At 52.6% G+C, this 18,755-nt stretch overlaps 1 protein-coding gene across 6 annotated transcripts; it reads right to left on the bottom strand.

Moving 5' to 3' along the window:
* Window positions 1-1,510: 1,510 nt before the first annotated feature.
* Window positions 1,511-18,747, bottom strand: ZNF500 (zinc finger protein 500). 6 transcript variants are annotated; one of them, XM_088801269.1, is made up of 5 exons: window positions 18,639-18,747; window positions 16,991-17,170; window positions 11,839-13,292; window positions 7,905-8,088; window positions 1,511-3,432 (listed from the first exon to the last, which is right to left on the bottom strand). In XM_088801269.1, exons 3-5 carry the CDS (start codon window positions 12,139-12,141, stop codon window positions 2,738-2,740), a joined length of 1,182 nt encoding a protein of 393 aa, XP_088657395.1. In that variant the 5' UTR covers window positions 12,142-13,292; window positions 16,991-17,170; window positions 18,639-18,747; the 3' UTR covers window positions 1,511-2,737. The 6 variants fall into 6 exon arrangements, with proteins under 6 accessions (XP_088657395.1, XP_074178801.2, XP_019612026.3 ...); XM_074322700.2 differs by lacking the exon at window positions 11,839-13,292 and adding an exon at window positions 10,154-10,643; XM_019756467.3 differs by lacking the exon at window positions 11,839-13,292 and adding an exon at window positions 10,154-10,643 and having other exon boundaries at window positions 18,440-18,702.
* Window positions 18,748-18,755: the final 8 nt, after the last annotated feature.

Here is an 18,755-nt window from a genome sequence, read left to right as displayed (position 1 = left end):
CGGCAGCTCAGCTCAAGATGCCGTGTTCAATCTTAGTTGCAGGGGGCGGAGCCCACCTTCCCTTACGGGAGTTGAGTCGAACAGGCAACCCTGTGGTTGAGAGCCCACTGGCCCATGTGGGAATCGAACCGGCAGCCATCGGTGTTAGGAGCACGGAGCTCTAACCACCTGAGCCACCGGGCCAGCCCCCAAATGGATTTTTGATTGAAATTTGATTTTTTTCTTTAGCCAAGACACAAAGGCACATATATATTCTAAGTTCCTTCCAAACTAAAGGTGGACTTGACCTTTAAAATAGAATACTGAATGTTCCAACACCTGAAACTGTTTCACAAGGTTATCCTTGTAGATAATCAGCCCACAGAAGGCACTCCCATCTCTCACCCTGTTACTTTGCAAGCATTATCCCCCACCCCACCCCCACTTTCACAATCCTTTCATAACTGTTCTCAGCCTTGCCGCTGCCAACAAGATGAAGCCCTCATCGGTGGCACCTGTTCTCTTCCCAATTTGTTTCCAAGATTTTGCTTCTCAGAGTCTCGGCGCCCCTCCGCTCTGTCCTGCCTGCCCCATGAAAAGAGTAGAAAAATCACCTGTGGTCCTCGCATATTGTAGGCTCAGGCAGCCCAGCAGGGTCCTTGGCACTTGGGCACCTGTTCCAGCATTCAGCTGAGGTCATCACTGGCTGCCATGCATTGAAGATGGGCAAGGGTGTCTTCCTATCCAGCCCTGCACCAGGCAAGACAGACCCTGCCTGGCCTCAGGAAACCAAGATCCAGGCCAAGACTCCACCTGACCTGGCCACAGGGGCCCCACCACCAGCCCCACTCCCAACAATGGTGTTTTCATTAGAAGCCAGAAGCAATGGGGGCTTCCACCAAGGCCACGGGAGGCCTTCCCGCAGGAGATGTGGCCAGGCTGCTGTTGCTTGGAGTTCCCAGGCCGTTCTACCTGCAGAGGTCCCACACCCTTAGTACTAGGGCACACGCAGTGTGGTCAGGGCTCAGGTGCTGGGCAGCCTACATGTGGCACACCTCCACCCGTGCTGCCAGCCTGTCAAGAGCAAAGGCCATTTTTTCCCCTTTAACCTCAATTCCCCCGTATCTACCCCTCTTAATGCCAGTTTTCATTTAGGATGATAGTTTTAGAAAATAAACTTTGTACCAAGTTCAACTCTGTGAATTAGTCAAAGCAAGGCAGGATGAGGCAGTGGGAGCTCAGACCTGGGTTCTGCCACCTGGACAGGTGCTCAAAGCCCTTGGGGCGTGAGTTTCCCCCATCTATAAAATCCTAATGTCATAGGACTGCGTGACAGAATATCACGGAACAGGCAGTTGATGGGCCCAGCTATCAGGCCAGGAAGACGCAGCCACCAACCTGGACCTGAGAAGTGAGCCGGGGGGCTCACGGCTGCGTGGGAGAGGTGGGTGGTTGGCAAAGCTGGCCTAGAAGGTAAAACCCTCCTTAAACCAGGTGGCCCCATTCTCCAGAGAACACACAGGACAGAGCATACAGGTCCAGAAGGGCTGACATTTATTAAGGGAGAAAAGCAGGTCACACACCCTGGAACCTGAGTTGTATGAAAAGGTGAAAATAGTGATTGGGTGACACAATAGAATGGAGCGCCAGGAGCTGGCCTGAGGGCCAAAGCCACCGGGCCAGCCATGAGGACCGGCCACACTTCTGAATGGGATGTTCTGGAATCCAGTGGTTTCAGCAGCTGCCTCATGATGCCAGTGATGACCAAACTGAATAAGGACTCTATACCTATCCCCCCAGCCCCTCAGAAGATCATGGATGTGAACAAATCAGAGGCACGTCCACCTCAGAAAATAGAGTGGGGACAACCAAGGCTGGCCTGTGGCCTGGAACATGGCCCCCTGGGGCTGGAGCAGAGGCAGCCTGGACCCCTGCCCTGAGAAGAGGGCAGTCAAATCCCCAGGCTTCCTCAGGTTGGGGAGCTCAGGAGTCTCCAGGAAGCATCCCCACACCAGGCATGCATCCTACAGAACTGCTGGGGATCTCCGAAGGTAACCCCATGTCTTTGTTGACACCACTGGAATATAGGAAAAGCCCCCACAGGCTCCATTTTGAAAGTGTGGCAAGGTTGCAGGGGAAAGCTGGGGTACCGAATGCCACAGGCTACTGTTTCCCCTGCAGCAGCTTCCCCTGCAGTGGTTGAAGAGTGTGCCCCAAATTCACCTCAGAATGTAACCTTGTTTGGAAATAGGGTCATTGCAGATGTAATTAGTAACTAGGTCATTCTGGGGGGGGGGTCCTTAAATCGAACGACTGTCCTTACAAGAGGAGAGGACACAGAAGGAGATGGCCATGTGACAACAGAGGCCGAGACAGGAGTGATGCTGCCACAAGCCCAAGAGCAAGGACTTCTGACAACACCAGAAGCTGGAAGAGGCACAGGATGGTTCTCTATTAGAACTTTCAGAGGGAACCGCGCTGCAGACACCTTGATTTTGGACTTGTGGTCTCTGGAACTGAAAGAATTTCTGTTGTAAGCCGCCCAGCGGTTGTCAGTTATATGGCAGCCCCAGGACCCTAATACACCTGCTGGGTGCCCAGCACTCCACCTGAAATGTCCCATTGCCGTGTTCTCACACTGGGCCCAGGGGAGCAAACGGAGTCGGTCTGAAGATGCCTGAAGGTCAGGGTTTCTGGTTCTGGAACAGAAACGGCTCGGGCAGCTTCATGAACTGTGACTGACTTCCGTGCATGGTGGTCAGGCTTTAGCCTCGGGGGCCTCCTGGAGCCTTGAGGGTCTGGGAGGCAGTTGCACCCCTGTGGCGTGGCTCAGCGGGCACATCTCGCCACTGTGGGTCCGCTGGTGTCTGTGGAGGTCAGTGCCCTGGCGGAAGCCCCGGCCACAGGCGGGACACGTGTAGGGCCTCTCTCCTGTGTGTGTCCTGCGGTGGGTACTTAAGTGCGAGCTGTTGCTGAAGCGCTTCCCGCACTCGGCACACTCGTAGGGCCGCTCCCCCGTGTGCACGCGGCGGTGGGTGACCAGGCTGGAGCTCTGGCTGAAGCGCTTCCCGCACTCGGCGCAGCGGTAGGGCTTCTCGCCTGTGTGGATCCGCTGGTGGGCGCCGAAGTTGGAGCGGTCACTGAAGCCCTTCCCGCACACCAGGCACTGGTACGGCCGCTCCCCGGTGTGTGTGCGCTGGTGCTTGGTCAAGTGGGACTTTTTGCTAAAGCCTTTGCCACATTCAGGGCACATGTGCGGCTTTGCCACCCTTCGAGGACCCCCTCTTTCCAGAGGCCACTTGGGCCTGGTCAAGCCCCTGACCGGGGCCTGCCCCTGACGGGTGAGTGGGGGTCCGGGCCCCCTGGATTGCGCCGACAGCACTCGGTCCCACTCTGTTCTTGTGGGTGTGTCCTCCCTCGTGTCCTCTCCGTCCTCAAACTGCATCCCAAGGCCTGAGACAGAGAAAGCAGAATCCCTGAGGGCTACGCATGGGGAAGGGATAGGAAAGGGGAGCTTCTGATAAGAAAGAAGGCAAGGGGGTGGGGAGGAGGGTGGCGTCCCATCTGAGGAAAATGTCAGAGAGCCATGCTCTTCAAATTCCCCCTGAAAACACGGAGCAGGGAGTGTAGCCAGACCCTGATGTGAGGTGCTAACACCACGGCCAGAGGCTGCCATAAACACAGGGCAGGAAACTCATTTAATTCTGGAAATGCCTGTGAGGTGGGTGCTGTTACTGTTCCATTTTACAGACAAGGAAAACGAGACATTAGGGAGTTTAGGGAACTTACCCTGAGTCACTCAGCTGGTAAGAGCCCATCGTCTGGGCTTGTGACCTCTAGGCCAGGGACTCTCACTGATGGAGGGCAGTGGTGCCCCTTAGGCCACACTCAGCAATGTCTGGAGACATTCTTAGTGTCAGGCTTGGGGCAGGAGTGTTGCCAGTGGCATTTAGTGGGTGAGGCCAGGGATACTGGTGAGCACCCCGGGTGCCCAGACGGCCCCCAGAGCAGAGAATGATCCAGCCCTGATGCCAGCAGTGCCCAGGCAGAGACCCTGCTCTAGGCTGTTCTGGTTGGAGCAGGACCCGCAGGCCTGGGATGCCAGCTGCTTGGCCTCCCACTCATATGCCTGGGGTCAGCCGCTGAGGCCCCTTTGCAGATCCAAGTTCAAGAGCCACTACCATGGTGACAAGAGCACAGAGCAAGTGGGCCCTGGAGTGGACCCTGGCTGTCCCTCCAGCTGGTGTGACGTTGGGCAAATGTTCTACTTTCCTTCCTTGTCTGCTACTCTGCAGCCCAAGGCAAACCCCACCTGGGGACCTTGGGGCATGAGGCATACTGGGGGGCTGGGGAGCAGAGCACCCTGAAAAGCTCACAGTGGGCAGACACTGACCCAGCGAGAAGGGACAGAACCTCCTGTCACCCTGGGACACGTCCACGCTGAAACCGTCTACCGCAGATCCCGGGGCAGGCCTCTCTTGTCTCCACTTCCAGAAAGCAAACGTGGGCTTCAGCTCACGTTTACTGAGCCTCAATTCCTATATGTGCGCAATTAGGATGATGGAACCACCTCCCTGACCTGCTGTCAGAATTTTAAAAAAAGAACCGAGTCTGACCAAGGAGGTTACACACAGTCACCACAGGACCCGGCAATTCCATCCCCAGGTGTAGGCGCGAGAGAGCTGCTGACAGGGTGACACTGGGGGCGGGGGGGGGGTGTCTCTCAACTGTCCCACGCTCGGCCTAGGCTCTTTGCCCTCATATCCGCTGCGGAGACTAGTTTCACTTGTGCGCCTGCGAGCAGTACATGGACCCAGCCTGATCTGGTACGACTCTCCTCCATTGAGGGGTTCCTTTTTGAGCCCCAAACCTTTCTTAAGGTCCCCTGTCTCCGCGTGCCTTTCCCTTAGGCAGGGGTCAGCACACTGGGGCCCAAGAGCCAATGCCTATCTTTGTGCTCACATTCTTTGTACTTTCTGCTCTCCATGGCTGCCTTCACACCAAGACGGCAGAGCTGAGTAGTCACACCACAGACTGCAGAGCCCACGAACCTATTTACTATCTAGCCCTTTACAGAAAAAGTCTGCCGACTCCTGCTCTAAGGCCCTGAGATTGAACTCCACAAACATCACCGTCAACGTCTAAACCCCAGAAGAGGGGAGAATCTAATCTGGCACTTCCGTTTCCTTCAGGACTCCCTCACCGGAACCAGCACCTGTCACACACGTCCCTCGGCCCCAAGGCAGCACGAGGTGGGTACTGAAGGTCTCCTCCTTGACCCTGCCGGGCGACCAGATGGGGCGTGGGAGCGGAGAGTCCTGCTTACGGGGAAAGAGAAGAGAGGATGTAATGTAGGCCCGGTGAGAACCATGGGACTGCAACGTCCTTTTCTCTGTGAGGGGAAAAGGGCGTCAGAAAAGCATGATGCTCTGAAAGACCGAGGTGAGTGGTTATTTTGCTTCTGTGCAGAGACTGGTTCCTCTGAGGAGGGAAAAAGCAAGGAAACAGGGCCCAAGGCTTTCACTGGCTCTGGGAGGGAAACCCTAATGCCCCGGAGATCCAACTCCAATGGTGCAGAGTTTCATCACATCTCTTGGTGGCCAAGAGTTACAACCACCGTGGGAGACAGACACAGAACAGAAAGCACGGAGCGATGGTCCCGCCACAGCGCGCACAGCAAATGAGTGCTCTCCTTACACGTGGCAGTAGAAAGGTTTCATTTTCATTCCTTCCACACACTTAGTTTAGAAAAAACGAGGCTGTAAAGGAAAGTATGCGATGGTTACTTTTCTGTTTCAGTGTGGCCAGGCTATGGTGCGGTTGTTTGGTTTAAACACGCATCTAGACGCTGCTGTGGAGGTTACTTTGTAGATTAACATCTACGATCAGTTGGCTGGCAAGTAAAGCCGGTTACTCTCCATACTGGGATGGGCCTCATCTAATGAGGTGAAGGCCTTAAGAGCAAATGAGGTTTTCCAGAGAAGGAATTCGGCCTCAAGACTGCAACATAGAAATCCTCCCCCGGGGTTTCCAGCCAGTTGGCCTGCCCTGCAGATTTCGGACTTGCCAGCCTCTATAATCACGTGAGCCAATTCCTTAAAATACATCTCTTTACACACACAGACACACGTACCCTATTAGTTCTGTTTCTCTGCAGAACCCCAAGTGATACAAAACAGCACCTCAATTCCTTTAGAAAACGTTTTAGGGAGTGAGTGGGTGACAGTCCCAGGATGAGCCGAGTGGGAAGAGCAGAAGAGACAGTGGTGGGTGGTGAGCTGGGGCGGTGGTAAGGACAGGCCGTGGATGGCCACGGCCTTGCCAGGAGCAGCTCTGCCCGTGGGGGCTGAAGGTGGCACAGAAGATGAAGGGAAACTGGACCAACTGTGTGGGTGAAGGAGCAAAAGAAGAAATCCAGGACAGCTCTGGTCATCTGCCCGGGACGTGGCGAGCAGCCACGCTCCCCCCACTGCAGCTGGGTCGCTGACAACGACATATCAGCAGCCCTGGCTTTGCAGGTTGTATGCAGCTGGCTGCCAAGGGAGGGCCCCTGGCCCACTGAACCATCCCCTGGGCATGAGTTCCTATTTTTAACACGCTCCCCATTGATTCCTTGTGCCACTAGTTTGAGAACTGCTGGACTGGCTCCTGTAGGCTGTGGGGAGCCAGGGAAGGTGCTGAGTGGGGAGGTGGCCTGGGTCTCAGGTCCTGGAGGCCAACACACACCTTTGGGGAAATGCTAGGCCAGCCACAGCCAGCCTCACGCAAGGAGCCACCCTCCCTGGGACTGGCCCACACCAGACACCTCATGGTTTCTGGTGGGGAGCGGCCAGGGTCTCCCCACGTTACCCTCACTCTCAGGTAGCACATCCTAGCTACGGTCCAACTGAGCCGGGTCCAGGCACCCCCCCCTCCGGGACAGCACTGTCGCCCAGCACTCTGCCCATTGCCGCAGGGCCGCAGGCAGTGTGGACAGAGCAGCAACTGGGGCCCACGCCCCTCGGGGACAGGGGTTAGCACTCCCTACCTCAGCTCAATCATCCCTGGGACGCAAATGGGGTGACTGGAGGACTTCGGGATGGTTCTAGGCCAGCGGTTCCCAAAGCTAGCACCAGACTGCTCTGGGGAACATGACTAAACCCCAAGCAAAAATACGTGCTTTACAAAATAAATGAAGCAAAACCCAAGCAAACAATGTCCAGAAGCAATAAGTCCATAGACAGAGGATATGTGGTTGCCAAGGGATGAGAGTAGGGGTGGGGAATATTTTGGGGAGTGATAAAAACGTTCTAAAATTGTAATGACGACCGTACAACTCTGTAAATATACTGAATGCTGCACACTTTAAATGGGTGAATTGTGTATCTTCGAATTATATTTCAATAATGCTATTATTTAAATACTACTCCAGCTCAGGGCTGGGAGAGGAATCTGTATTTTTACTTCGAGTCCCAAGAGACTCTAACACCCAGCTGGGCGTCAGCGATTGCCCTAGCTCTCTACTGGACCCCAGAATCCTCCAGGACAGGCCTAGTACTCAGGTGGCATCTGAGAAATAGCAAGATGGTTCCCAGGAGACAAGGGTCACTCCAGGGGAAAGCACCTGTGAAACCCGAGGACCTAGCCATGGGAGAGAAGTGTCCCCAGGAATGCCAGCTCACCTGGGACCAGCTGAAAGGAAGGACGTGGCCGGTGCTGCTGGCTCCTGGTGCTGGAAGGCCACTGGGCCTGGAGAAAGAGCGGTCACCAGCGACGCACACAGCCCACTGCGAAGGCCGGGCCAGGGGCAGCTGCTCCCCACCTGTGCTCCGCTCCCCACTGGGAGCCTGTCCCTGCCACACGCACACAGGCCTCAACCGCCTGACACGCCTTTCCCTCCACCCTCCCCTGCAGGGCTGCTTTCCTCAGGAGGGGAGGCTACTCACCTCTCTTTGGCCAGAGCAGGGGTCCTCTCTTGGGTCTGTGGCTCAGCTGGGCTGGGGGCTGCTGCCTGGAGCACCGAGCCCCTTCCTCTAGGGACAGCTCCTCCGGCTGGGCCTCTGCCTGGCATTTCAAAGACTGTCCCCCCGTCCGGTGGGGCACTGCGTCATCAGAGAGCATCTCAGGGCCCTGCACACAGACGGAGCACTGCCAATTAGCTCCCAAGTCAGGGAGACCCAAAGCGTTCCCAACCCCTCTTGTCGTGGGCACCCCTGGCCATCCTCACCAACAGGGCAGCCCCACTGTGACTAATTGTACCCTGGGCCCTCCACATGCCACACAGCCCCCCCTCCAGCCAGCTCCCAGAGAGAAGGAGTATGAGCCAGGACAAAGGGAGGTCTGCTCCCCCGAGTGACATTCCATGGTGTCTCCCCACCACACGACTACCCTCATACCCTGGTGCTCCCAACAGACCCCAGGGCCAGAAGGGCCCTGAATCTGAGCTTATTTTGGAAGTTGGCATTTCTGCATTTGCTAAATTTTAAAAATCATCTACAGGAGCTCTAGGATAACCTAATTCCTAATTCCAGAGGAGGTTAAACTGGACGAACTTGAGTCTCAGAGTTCACCGAGCTCTGAAACAGTCCATAGGATATGAGACATTCCCAGCGAACTGTAAAACCAGCGCTGGGGACCCTATCCTACGCTCACTCTTGTCCAACATTCCACAACTCTGACAGGAGACAGTCCCCAGAGGTTCCAGGGGTACACAGTGACGGAGGGAAAGCATGCCAGGAACCCCAAACACCCAGGCTGGAGGGGCTGGGAAGGGAGCTTGTGTTCTTATTGGTCACCATGATAGCAGGAGTTGGTTACTGCACTCAACCCACAGTCAAGTTTTGGGGGGATGTGTCTGTCCTGCTGGATGCAAAAGAACAGCAGTGGGTGGCCAAGGCACTGCCACAGGAAGAAAGGTGACCTGTCAGCATTTGCCAAATATCTAATCTGGGCATGGCCCTGAAAAATGAATTAAAATAGCAGATAAAATGACCTCCCCCCCATCTTAATTAGTTTTGTGAGTAAAAGCAGGAGAAATTTGTAGCAGACTTCCTACTCCCCAAATCTTGTTAGGAGTTGGAGCGTGCTCTAGAGTGACACTGTCTATAGAACGTTTCAGATGATGGAAGTGTCCTATATCCACTCTGGCCACTAGCCACGTATGTGATGACCGAGCTCTTGGAATGTGGCAGGTATGACCTGGGAACTACACTTTCAATTTTATTTCATAGGTCACATGTGTCTGGGAGCTACTGTTTTGGACAGTACAGATCGAGAGAGACTGGGCAACATCTGGGGGCGCTCACCAGGGCACCCACAAGCCCCTGGTCTTTCTTCCCAGCGCCCCCCTCTCTGTCGGGATCTCTTCAACTCTCGAGGTGCTGCCTGGGAAGGTCTCCAACCTCCCTCCCATCACAACCTGTGTCTGGGGCCGGCCTGGTGGCTCAGGCGGTTAAAGCTCCATGCTCCTAACTCCAAAGGCTGCCGGTTCGATTCCCACATGGGCCAGTGGGCTCTCAACCACAAGGTTGCCAGTTCAATTCCTCGAGTCCCGCAAGTGATGGTGGGGAGCGCCCCCTGCAACTAAGATTGAACACGGCACCTTGAGCTGAGCAGCCGCTGAGCTCCCGGATGGCTCAGTTGGTTGGAGCGCGTCCTCTCAACCACAAGGTTGCCAGTTCGACTCCCGCAAGGAGTTGCCCCCTGCAACTGGAAAACGGCAACTGGCCCTGGAGCTGAGCTGCGCCCTCCACAACTAAGACTGAAAGGACAACAACTTGAAGCTGAACAGCACCCTCCACAACTAAGACTGAAAGGACAACTTGACTTGGAAAAAAATCCTGGAAGTACACACTGTTCCCCAATAAAAAGTCCTGTTCCCCTTCCCCAATAAAAAAAATCTTTAAAACAAAACAAAAACACCTGTATACTGGAACATCCATACATGTATACTGGAATGGTGTAAACAAATCAGTCCACGCTACTTAGAAAGGGCTAGCGGGCTATATATGGTTAATCAACAGGGGACACCCACTGGCCAAGGCTGAGAAACTCTTCAGTTGCCTTCTTCCATGCAGAGTCCAGGCGGCCCCACGTCCTCCAGATGACCACGGCTGGCCACGGCTCTAGAGCCCAAAGAATCTCCAAATGCAGGGCTCATTTCCTCACCTCAGGGCCGAAACGCCCCCCACCTCACCCTCTGTTTCCTGGGCTCCCGCTGCAGCCCTTCCACGAGGACCACGGCCTCCTCACCGCTCTCGGGCTGCCGCTCCCGCACCCGGGCCTGCATCTCCCCGGGCAGCACGCTCAGGAACTGCTCCAGCACCAGCAGCTCCAGGATCTGCTCCTTGGTGCGCAGCTCCGGCCGCAGCCAGTGGCAGCAGAGCTCCCGGAGCCGGCTCAGGGCCTCCCGGGGTCCAGCCACCTCCTGGTAGCAGAAGAGCCGGAAGCGCTGGCGGCAGGTCTCAGGGCTGGGGTTTTCTGCCTCCGGGGAGGGTTCCTCTTCCCAGTGGGAGTCCTTTTCCACCTTCACAATCAGGATCTCATCCTGCTCCAAGGGTGGTGGGGGCTGGAGGCCCGGGGCGGTTGCCATTGTTCCAGGTGGGCCTTGTTCCTTCTCAGACCTTAGGGGTCAACTCTGTCTTTCCTTATACCCCTGGCCAGACACTGAGAAGTTCTTCAGAGATCTGTGGACAGATGATAACATCATTTTGGGTGCAGCACTGGAGCTGGATAAGCGTCTACATCCATAAGCCACCGTCTTGGCCCCAGGGCCAACTCACCCTCATTGGCAAAAAAAAAAGGGTTGAAGTAGATTAATTTATCTCTGCTACTAACTCCCTGCTAATTCCCAGGCAAACCACTTAACCTCTCTAGGCTTCAGTTTCCTCATTTAAAAAGACGGTGATATCATCCATACACAGGCTGCTGAGAGAACGAAACGAGAAGGATGTTTGGAAATAGTTTGTTACCGTGCGAAAACGGTCCAGCTGCTCGCCCCACAAAAACCAAAACTGGAGAAGCCAGGTGGGTGGAAAAAAAGCAGGTGTATTCAAAACGCCAGCTTTCTGGGAGGATGGCGGCCCCCTGTCCAAACACTATCCCCCTCCTTCCAGCATGGCCAAAATGTTTTACAGGGAGTTAAGGAGAGGCTGAACTAAGGGAAAGAATTTGGTCAGGCAATTCCTGCCAAAAAGGCGCTTCCCAGAGACTGGTTGGTTTCGGGATGAGAGTGGATTATGCAGATGTAAAAACTTCTTTCAAGTCTCCGAGCCAGGTTTGCATACCGTCTGAAGTCAACAGAGCCTTTGAAACTTGGTACTCACAGTAAACGTGTAGTAAACAGAGTCATTAAGGTTTGGCGGGAGGAGAGGGAAGCAAAGCAAAGAACAACTTTGAAAACACCCCAAGATAAACTACACTGTTAATCGAATTACAGTAAAGGTTTAAATCTCAAAATAGAAATGTAGTGCCACCGTTATACGTTCAGCGCAGTGCCTGGCACCGGTCAGAGCTCCAGCAACTTTTCAGTACAACTGGCCCTTCGGAAAGATGGTGAGAAGCAGAGCCCCGTCAGCCCAGGACGACTTAGAGTCTGTCTCAACCTGACCCCCCGATTTCGAGCTTGGGGAGCAAGCCCCTTCGTGGGCCCCCCCGAGTAGATAGTCACCAGGGCGGTCCCTCCAGCTCCATGGTCACCAGGGCGGTCCCTCCAGCTCCATGGTCCTGGGAGGGGTGGGACTCCGCGGGCGGGATGCTTTTCGGGCTCTTCCCTTCAGGGCTCAGAGAATGAGGGGTGGCTGGGGCCGGAGCACGAACCCGGGCTTTGGAAATGCGCCGTGGGCAGGGAGCCTGGACACGCCCCCGCGCCCCCGCACTCACCCGTGGCGCTGCGGGCCCGGGGATGCTCCGGGCGCAGCCGGGACCAGCCGGGATGAGCGCGTGACCGCGGCGCAGGGGCTTCGGCGGGCTGGCTGGCCCCGGACGCTGGTCAGCAGGCAGAGGACCCCAGGACGCAGGCCGAAGACGGGTGCAGGCAGGCCATTGGCTGAGCGGGCTGTCGGTGGCGATGAGGCCACGTAGGCGGGCCCCCGAGATGCGTTTTGTGTCACGTAGTACGGAACCCCCGACTGACCCGCTAAGAGTGTGGGAGCGAGGCCGCGAAGGTGGGCCCGCGGGAAGCATTGTGGGTAATGTAGTCCTCCCCCACACGTACCTGCAATGAGCATGCGCGAACGCTTGGAGGCTCCGCAGATTCTGGACCAGTTTTCCTGCCTCCTTTCCATACCCACGCTCTCTCGGCTTGAGAAAATCCACGGTGAAGGGATCTTGGAAATTTACTTTTTTACTTACATAGCACTTTGTATGTGCCAGGCTCTGTTCTAAGCGCTTGGCAATTATAATGTGGTTCACCGCTGAAACCACCCTAGGAGGTAGGTACTGTTATCCCTATTTTATAGACTTGGAAACTGAGGCACAGAGAAGTTCAGTGACCTGCCCAAGGTCACACATTGAAGTAAGTGCAGAGCTGGGTGAAGTTGGAAGCCAGGCATCTATCCTAGTCCAACCCCTTAATTTTAGAGACTGGAAAATGACGACCCAGAAAGTTACTTGCTGGGGGCTTCTTGATTATGAATTGCTTATTTCTTTCATTTATTAACCAACAGATATTTATTGGGCTCCAATTTGGGCCAAGCAGGCACTATGAACAGCTGGTGACTTAATGTTCCCTGGTGTCTCGATGGAGCCTGGGGGAGGGGTCTGCACCTGGAGGCAAGCAGGTAAAGGGTCTCCGTGAGCCTTGTGTGTCTAGCATGTGGTCAGTGTCCCTAAACATCATCACTGACCCAGGCTATTCCTGAGTCCTTCAGCTGTGGCATCCCCAGACCTAGTGCCTTTCTCCACCTTCCCACTAGCCTGCATTCTTTTCTTCCACTCCTACGCTACATTCTCTCATGTTTCATCCCCGCCCCTCCCCCTGCACACACAGCTAATATCTAATTTTTACTGTGAGGCAGAACAGACACTAGGTTGCCAATGACAGATTTCTAGAGACTGCATCTCCCTGTGTGGGAGGCATCTTTAAGAGTAGACGTCAGATTTGGGGACTGCCCCAAGCCCCTACAGCCTTGTGGTGGGACCTGAAGAAAGGCTGGCCCATGTATGCCTCAGTTTCTCCTTAGAACACCCAACTGCGGGTCAGGAAAGTTGGAATCTTAGAATGAACTCACTCCCTCTGGTTGTGGGTGTGCTCGCTGCTGGCGGCGGACCAAGGGGTGGAGCTGTTCAGAGGCCTGGTGCTGAAGTCCAACACAAGAGGCCTGCCGTTCCATCTGCTTCAGAAGGGTGTGGAAAGAGATCATTTGGACAAGTCACAGATAGGTATGTATAGGAGGAAGACGAGAGCATGGACAAAAGTGGGGGTGGGAAAAGGAGGAAAATGGAAGAGGGTGATGGAGACTCTGAGGGAACAGCAGGTTCTATAGGACTGGACGACCAAGATCTGATTGCAGGACATGCTGGGCTCTGTCTACAGGGACAGACAGGTGTGGGAACGCCAGCATTTTCAAAACTGCCCCACACTTTCCCATTTCTCACTGCCTCCTGGTTAGCTGTGGGGCACCTGCCTCCCATCTCTTGCCGTCTTCTCTTCAAAGCTGGATGTACACAAGTTAGCAAGTCTATGTAGTGACCATGCCCTGGCTAATTTAGAATTTTGGTCCTTTCCTATCTGGGCAGTTTTCAGAGACTACAACCAACAGGGATTTAAAGGCTAAATTTCTACTTTGCCCAGGATTTCCATCTTAATTCTATTTTGGGGGGGACACAAACTCCATAACAAATATAAACCAGGATGAATTTGGGCTTCCATCAATGAGCATCCAAACCAGTGTTTCAAATCCTGGCTCCACCATTAACTGGGTAAGCCTTACCTTTGCCTCATCTGTAAAGTGGGGACTGTCACAGCTCCAACTTCAGAGCTGACAGATAGGATTAGATAAGATTGTTTGCAAAGCACCTGTGACAATGTCCAGCATGTAACAGATGCTCCCTAAACATCGGCTCTAGCTTCCTGACTTGCAACCTCACTGGGATGAAGTCTGCGGGTCTCAGTTTGTAGATCTTGGACTCTGTGGAGTTCCTGTAAGAGGTCCACAGCTCCATTAAGGCCCCAAGCATTGTTTATAGTCTGAATGAAAAGTATTTACAGTAATACACACATATCACTATTTATATTTATACTTATAAATGTAGTTTGTTTTCAGTGTTTATGGAGTCCACAAAACAGTTTGAATTAAAGGGGCAGCTTCATACTCACGGAAGTTTGTAAACAACTAGGCAGCAGCACACATATATCCTCCTCTGAAGACAGAGGGGACAATTCTCACTGATGGTGAAGTTCCATGATACATACTAGGCGTTGATTCAGCTCACATTCACTCTTATTTAATTATGGCTGGGAAAAAATGGTCTGTGATCAAGCACTCTAAAAGTCTGACTCATTTTGGTAGCAACTTCCCAATGTCCAAATGGCTGACTACCGACCTTTCATTAAGAGTCAAATAGTTTAGCTAATCGATGAAGTTATCTAGGAGAGTCATCAGAGAGCTACCATGACCCAAAACGGATATATGTGGGTGTTTTATTACACTTTGTCTAAAGCCTCCATGAGGTAATAAAAGCTAATGTTTTTAAAGCATTTCCTAAGTCCATGGGATTGTGTTTTTATTGGGGTATTTAAATCCTTACAATGACTCTCTCGTGTAGGTATCATGACCCACATTTTAGATGAGTAAACCGGCTCAGAGAGGTACATAGCCCTGCCCAAGGCCACACAGCTAGGAAAGTGGGAGAGCCAAGACCAACAGGCAGGCCCACTCCAGAGCCTGCTGTCCCAAGTACTCTCCTAAAGGCACACCTGAACACTCGCCAGGTAACTGATGTCCGGCCTTGGCATAAACATCCAAACTGTTTCTCAGAAGACTCTGGTCCTGTCCCAAGATTCTCCTCTGAGGTGGCCACTCAGGGCCATCATGCCCCCCTCTGATTTTCTAGACAGTAGGTAAATTTGCTTGGCACATAGGAGGTGCTCAGTAAATATGTGCTGAGTGACTGAATAAATGAATAGCTGGAATTTGTTCAGGCACTGAACTCTGCTGCCTGACATTATGACAAACTTGATTCTGATAATAACATAAACGGGGATAAATAGTACCTACGCCCCAGAGGATACTTACCAGGATTAAATGATACAGTACATTAAAATACTTTGCTCTAGGATGAAACATAGATGCACTCAGTAAACATTAGTTGTTTTGCTATTAATATTATTTCCATTAACAGAAAGAATGTGGGATAAGGGCATTTGCTGTGCAATGCTGTGAAATAGCCTTGGTGTCTCATGTGGTTTGGTCCCACTATTAAAATTTAGACAGATGAGAGGATACATCAATTAACAGGGAGGCAGGAGATACCCATTGTTTACACCTTGAACCACCCAGCATTTGAAACTTTATCTGTCTTTTTCCTACAGCCAGCAAGTCAATTGAGAAGCAGATGGGTAAGGACAGACTTACAAAGCCGGACAATTCCTCCAAGGGAGAATGGCCTCCAGGATGAAAAGACTGTGGAGAAAGACTGGAGTCTGGAGGGAGAAGGGGATTCAAGGACCACGAGACATGCTTGGAAATTCTTCTCTGTGGGCATGACATCTGCTAAACTCTCCTGCTTGCTGTCAGTCCAGACATAGCTCAGATTGGGGTAAAGATTCACACACTTCTCTTGGGAACAAAACAGTGTCTTAATTGGCTTGGGCTGCCATAACAAAATACCACAGACGGGGTGCTGAACCAACAGACATTTATTTCTTACAGTTACGGAGGCTGGAAGTCCCAGATCAAGGTGCCAGTGGATTTGGTTCCTCCTGGTGAGATCTCCCTTCCTGGTTTGTAGATGGCCACTTTCTCTGTGTCCTCACATGGTGGAAAGATACAGTAATCTCTCTCTTCCTCTTCCTAGTAAGGCCACAGACCTATTGGCTTGGGTTCCCACCTGTATCACCTCTTTTCACCTTAATCACCTCCTACAGACCCTACCTCCAGATATAGTCACATTGCAGGATAGGGCTTCAACATGAGTTTTGGAGGGACACGATTCAGTCCATAGCACATAGCCAGACCCACAAATACCACCAGTCCCTGGAATGACACAAAATTCTCCTCAGACCACCACGTACTCCAAACCTGGGGTCGTGTGCTCACACACCCACAAGGACCAGGGAGGAAGGCAAGACTGGGCTTTCGACATAGACACACTTTGTTTGTACACCGAACATTCTGGCATAGTCTCGCTTTCCATAAAGACATGCTCTCTTCCCATTTTTCTTGAAACACGTGTCCCTCTCGGTTATTCTTTTGTGTTACCACATGAGAGTGAAGTGAGTATGGAGAACTTCTACCTCAAGAAACACAGCAGTGCCAGCATAATGACAGATGGCTGCTGATGCAAGATCTGTGTCAGGGACACAGGAAGTAGTGGGGGATGCAGGCCCCACACTACCAGCCAGTCTGATTGTTCCCCAGAAACCATATATCTGGATGTTTAGGTGAAAACAATTTTGAATGTAGATTTAAAATGTTGTTAATTCAGGGTGGCCAGTTAGCTCAGTTGGTTAGAGCGCAATCTTAACAACAAGGTTGCGAGTTCGATCTCCACATGGGCCACTGTGAGCTGCGCCCTCCACAACTAGATTGAAACAACTACTTGACTTGGAGCTGATGGGTCCCAGAAAAACACCCTTAAATAAATAAAAGTGTTAAAAAAATTGGTGTTAATCCTGTTTCAGATAAACAAAACACATCAACACATTTCTGGGCTGAGTCTGGCACACACAGACAAGGGTCTATACACAGACATAAAAAATGATACAGGTGGTGACAATGCAATGACGCAAAACACAGCAGGGTGAGGACAGAGAGTGATGCACTTGCTCTTTTAGGTGGAGACTATTTTGACAAAAGGACCATTCATTCACCTGGGCTCTGCCTCACAGAGGGAAGGCAGCATATTCTTGGCTTCAATACTTTCTTCAAAGGCTTGCTTTGGCAGGACAGGAGGCCAGAGATACGTGATGAGAAATAGTCACAGGTAAAATGACCAGCTTCCCCCTTAAAAAAACCTGCTGTGGGCTGAAGCCAACACGCAGAGAGCCAGCCTGTGAGAGAGACAGAGACAGATAGACAGAGAGAGAGATACAACTGAGGAATAGGCTTCTCAACCACTGCTAAAGAAGAAAAAATTATTCATGCCACTTGTTAAAGAATGATTTGTCCACGACCACAGACATAGGTGTAGGGACCACTGCAATGGGATTTTGCAGTGGAGAGATCGGGTTCAATTCTGAAACCAAGGAAAAGCCTACATTTATCGCAGGGGAGGGAGTAAGGATTCGTAAGAGGAAACATCAGGGGGCAGAGGGGATTCTTGCTGAAGGCAGGCCAAGGTCATTAGACATCACCTGAGGGGTGCCGGAGGTTGAGGAACCCAATCCAATATTCAGGGTGGGGTGTTTCGGCTAAACTGATGCTTGCTAAAATTGGACAATGTAGACATGAACATGGAAGCCCAAAAGTCAGGGCCTAGTAGAGAAGAGAGCTCAGAGGAGCCTGCGTAGCGTTTGGTCAAGAAGATAATCTTTGCGACCACTTCCAGGATAAACAGGCTCCCTATCCCTGACAGGAAAACTGTTCTGGAGAAGCCGGAAGTGCCCTGTGGAGTTCTCATTTCTAAAGGCAGAAGTTGTTCAGGGTAAGGCTGTAAAAGACATGCCAAGTGCCTTTGCCTACCGTGTTTCCCCAAAAATAAGACCTAGCCGGACCATCAGCTTTAAAGCATCCTTTGGAGCAAAAATTAATGTAAGACCCGGTCTTATTTTACTATAAGACCCGGTCCAATATAATATAGTATAAGACCCGGTCTTACAGTAAAATAAGGCCGGGTATTATATTAATTTTTGCTCCAAAAGACGCATTAGAGCAGAGTGTCCGGCTAGGTCTTATTTTCGGGGAAACACAGTACCTTCCGTCTAGGTGCTAAAGCCTCCCAGGCCAAGGTGTAGCCCTCTCTCCCCAGGCCCCCAACAACCTCCAGCCCCAAACAGTCCATGTTCTGCCTGCTTCTTTCTAACTAATAACAGCCACCAATTCCTGAGCGCCAGGCGACACACATTTGCACTCCGTTTGTTCCTAATTTAGTAATAACAGAGGTACTGTGATTATCTCTACAGGTTAAAGACACAAAGCCTGAAGCTCTGAGTTTTAAGTACTGAACCCAAAGAGGGTCACATAGTTAGGAAGTGACAGATACGGGGCTGGAACCCACATCTTTGATGCCAGAACCCCAGCTCCTAAGTACCAGGTTAAAGCACCCCAGCCCGTGATAACAATAACCCAGGTATTGGAAGGCGGGACTCAGTCGGCTATACCCGATTCTCCTTGTCTAACTCGCTCTGTCGAGTCTGCCTGTCTGGGGCATGCCCGGGACCCCACAGCCAACAGAGGCCAGGAAGGGGAGGCAGTGTCGGTTCGAGTCCCTCCACTGCCCCGGTGGCTGCGACCGCGCGCGAGTCGCCTCCCCTCCCGGAGCTTCAATCTCTGCCACGGGGAAAGAGCCCCAGCGCAAACCTAGCTCGGATTCCCTGCTGCCAACAGTCGCTGCACAGTCACCTCCATTGTCTCGCGCGTCTTTCCCAAAACTCGCGCGAGGGCCGTGCCCGCGGGAAGCAGAAGTTACCTGCGCCA

This window comes from Rhinolophus sinicus, chromosome 10 (genome assembly GCF_057876585.1).
Source record: "Rhinolophus sinicus isolate RSI-liver-muscle chromosome 10, RSI-T2T, whole genome shotgun sequence".
Taxonomy (NCBI): Eukaryota; Metazoa; Chordata; class Mammalia; order Chiroptera; family Rhinolophidae; genus Rhinolophus; species Rhinolophus sinicus.
The sequence above is the reverse complement of the archived record's forward strand: the minus strand, read 5'-3'. Positions and strand labels throughout refer to the sequence as shown.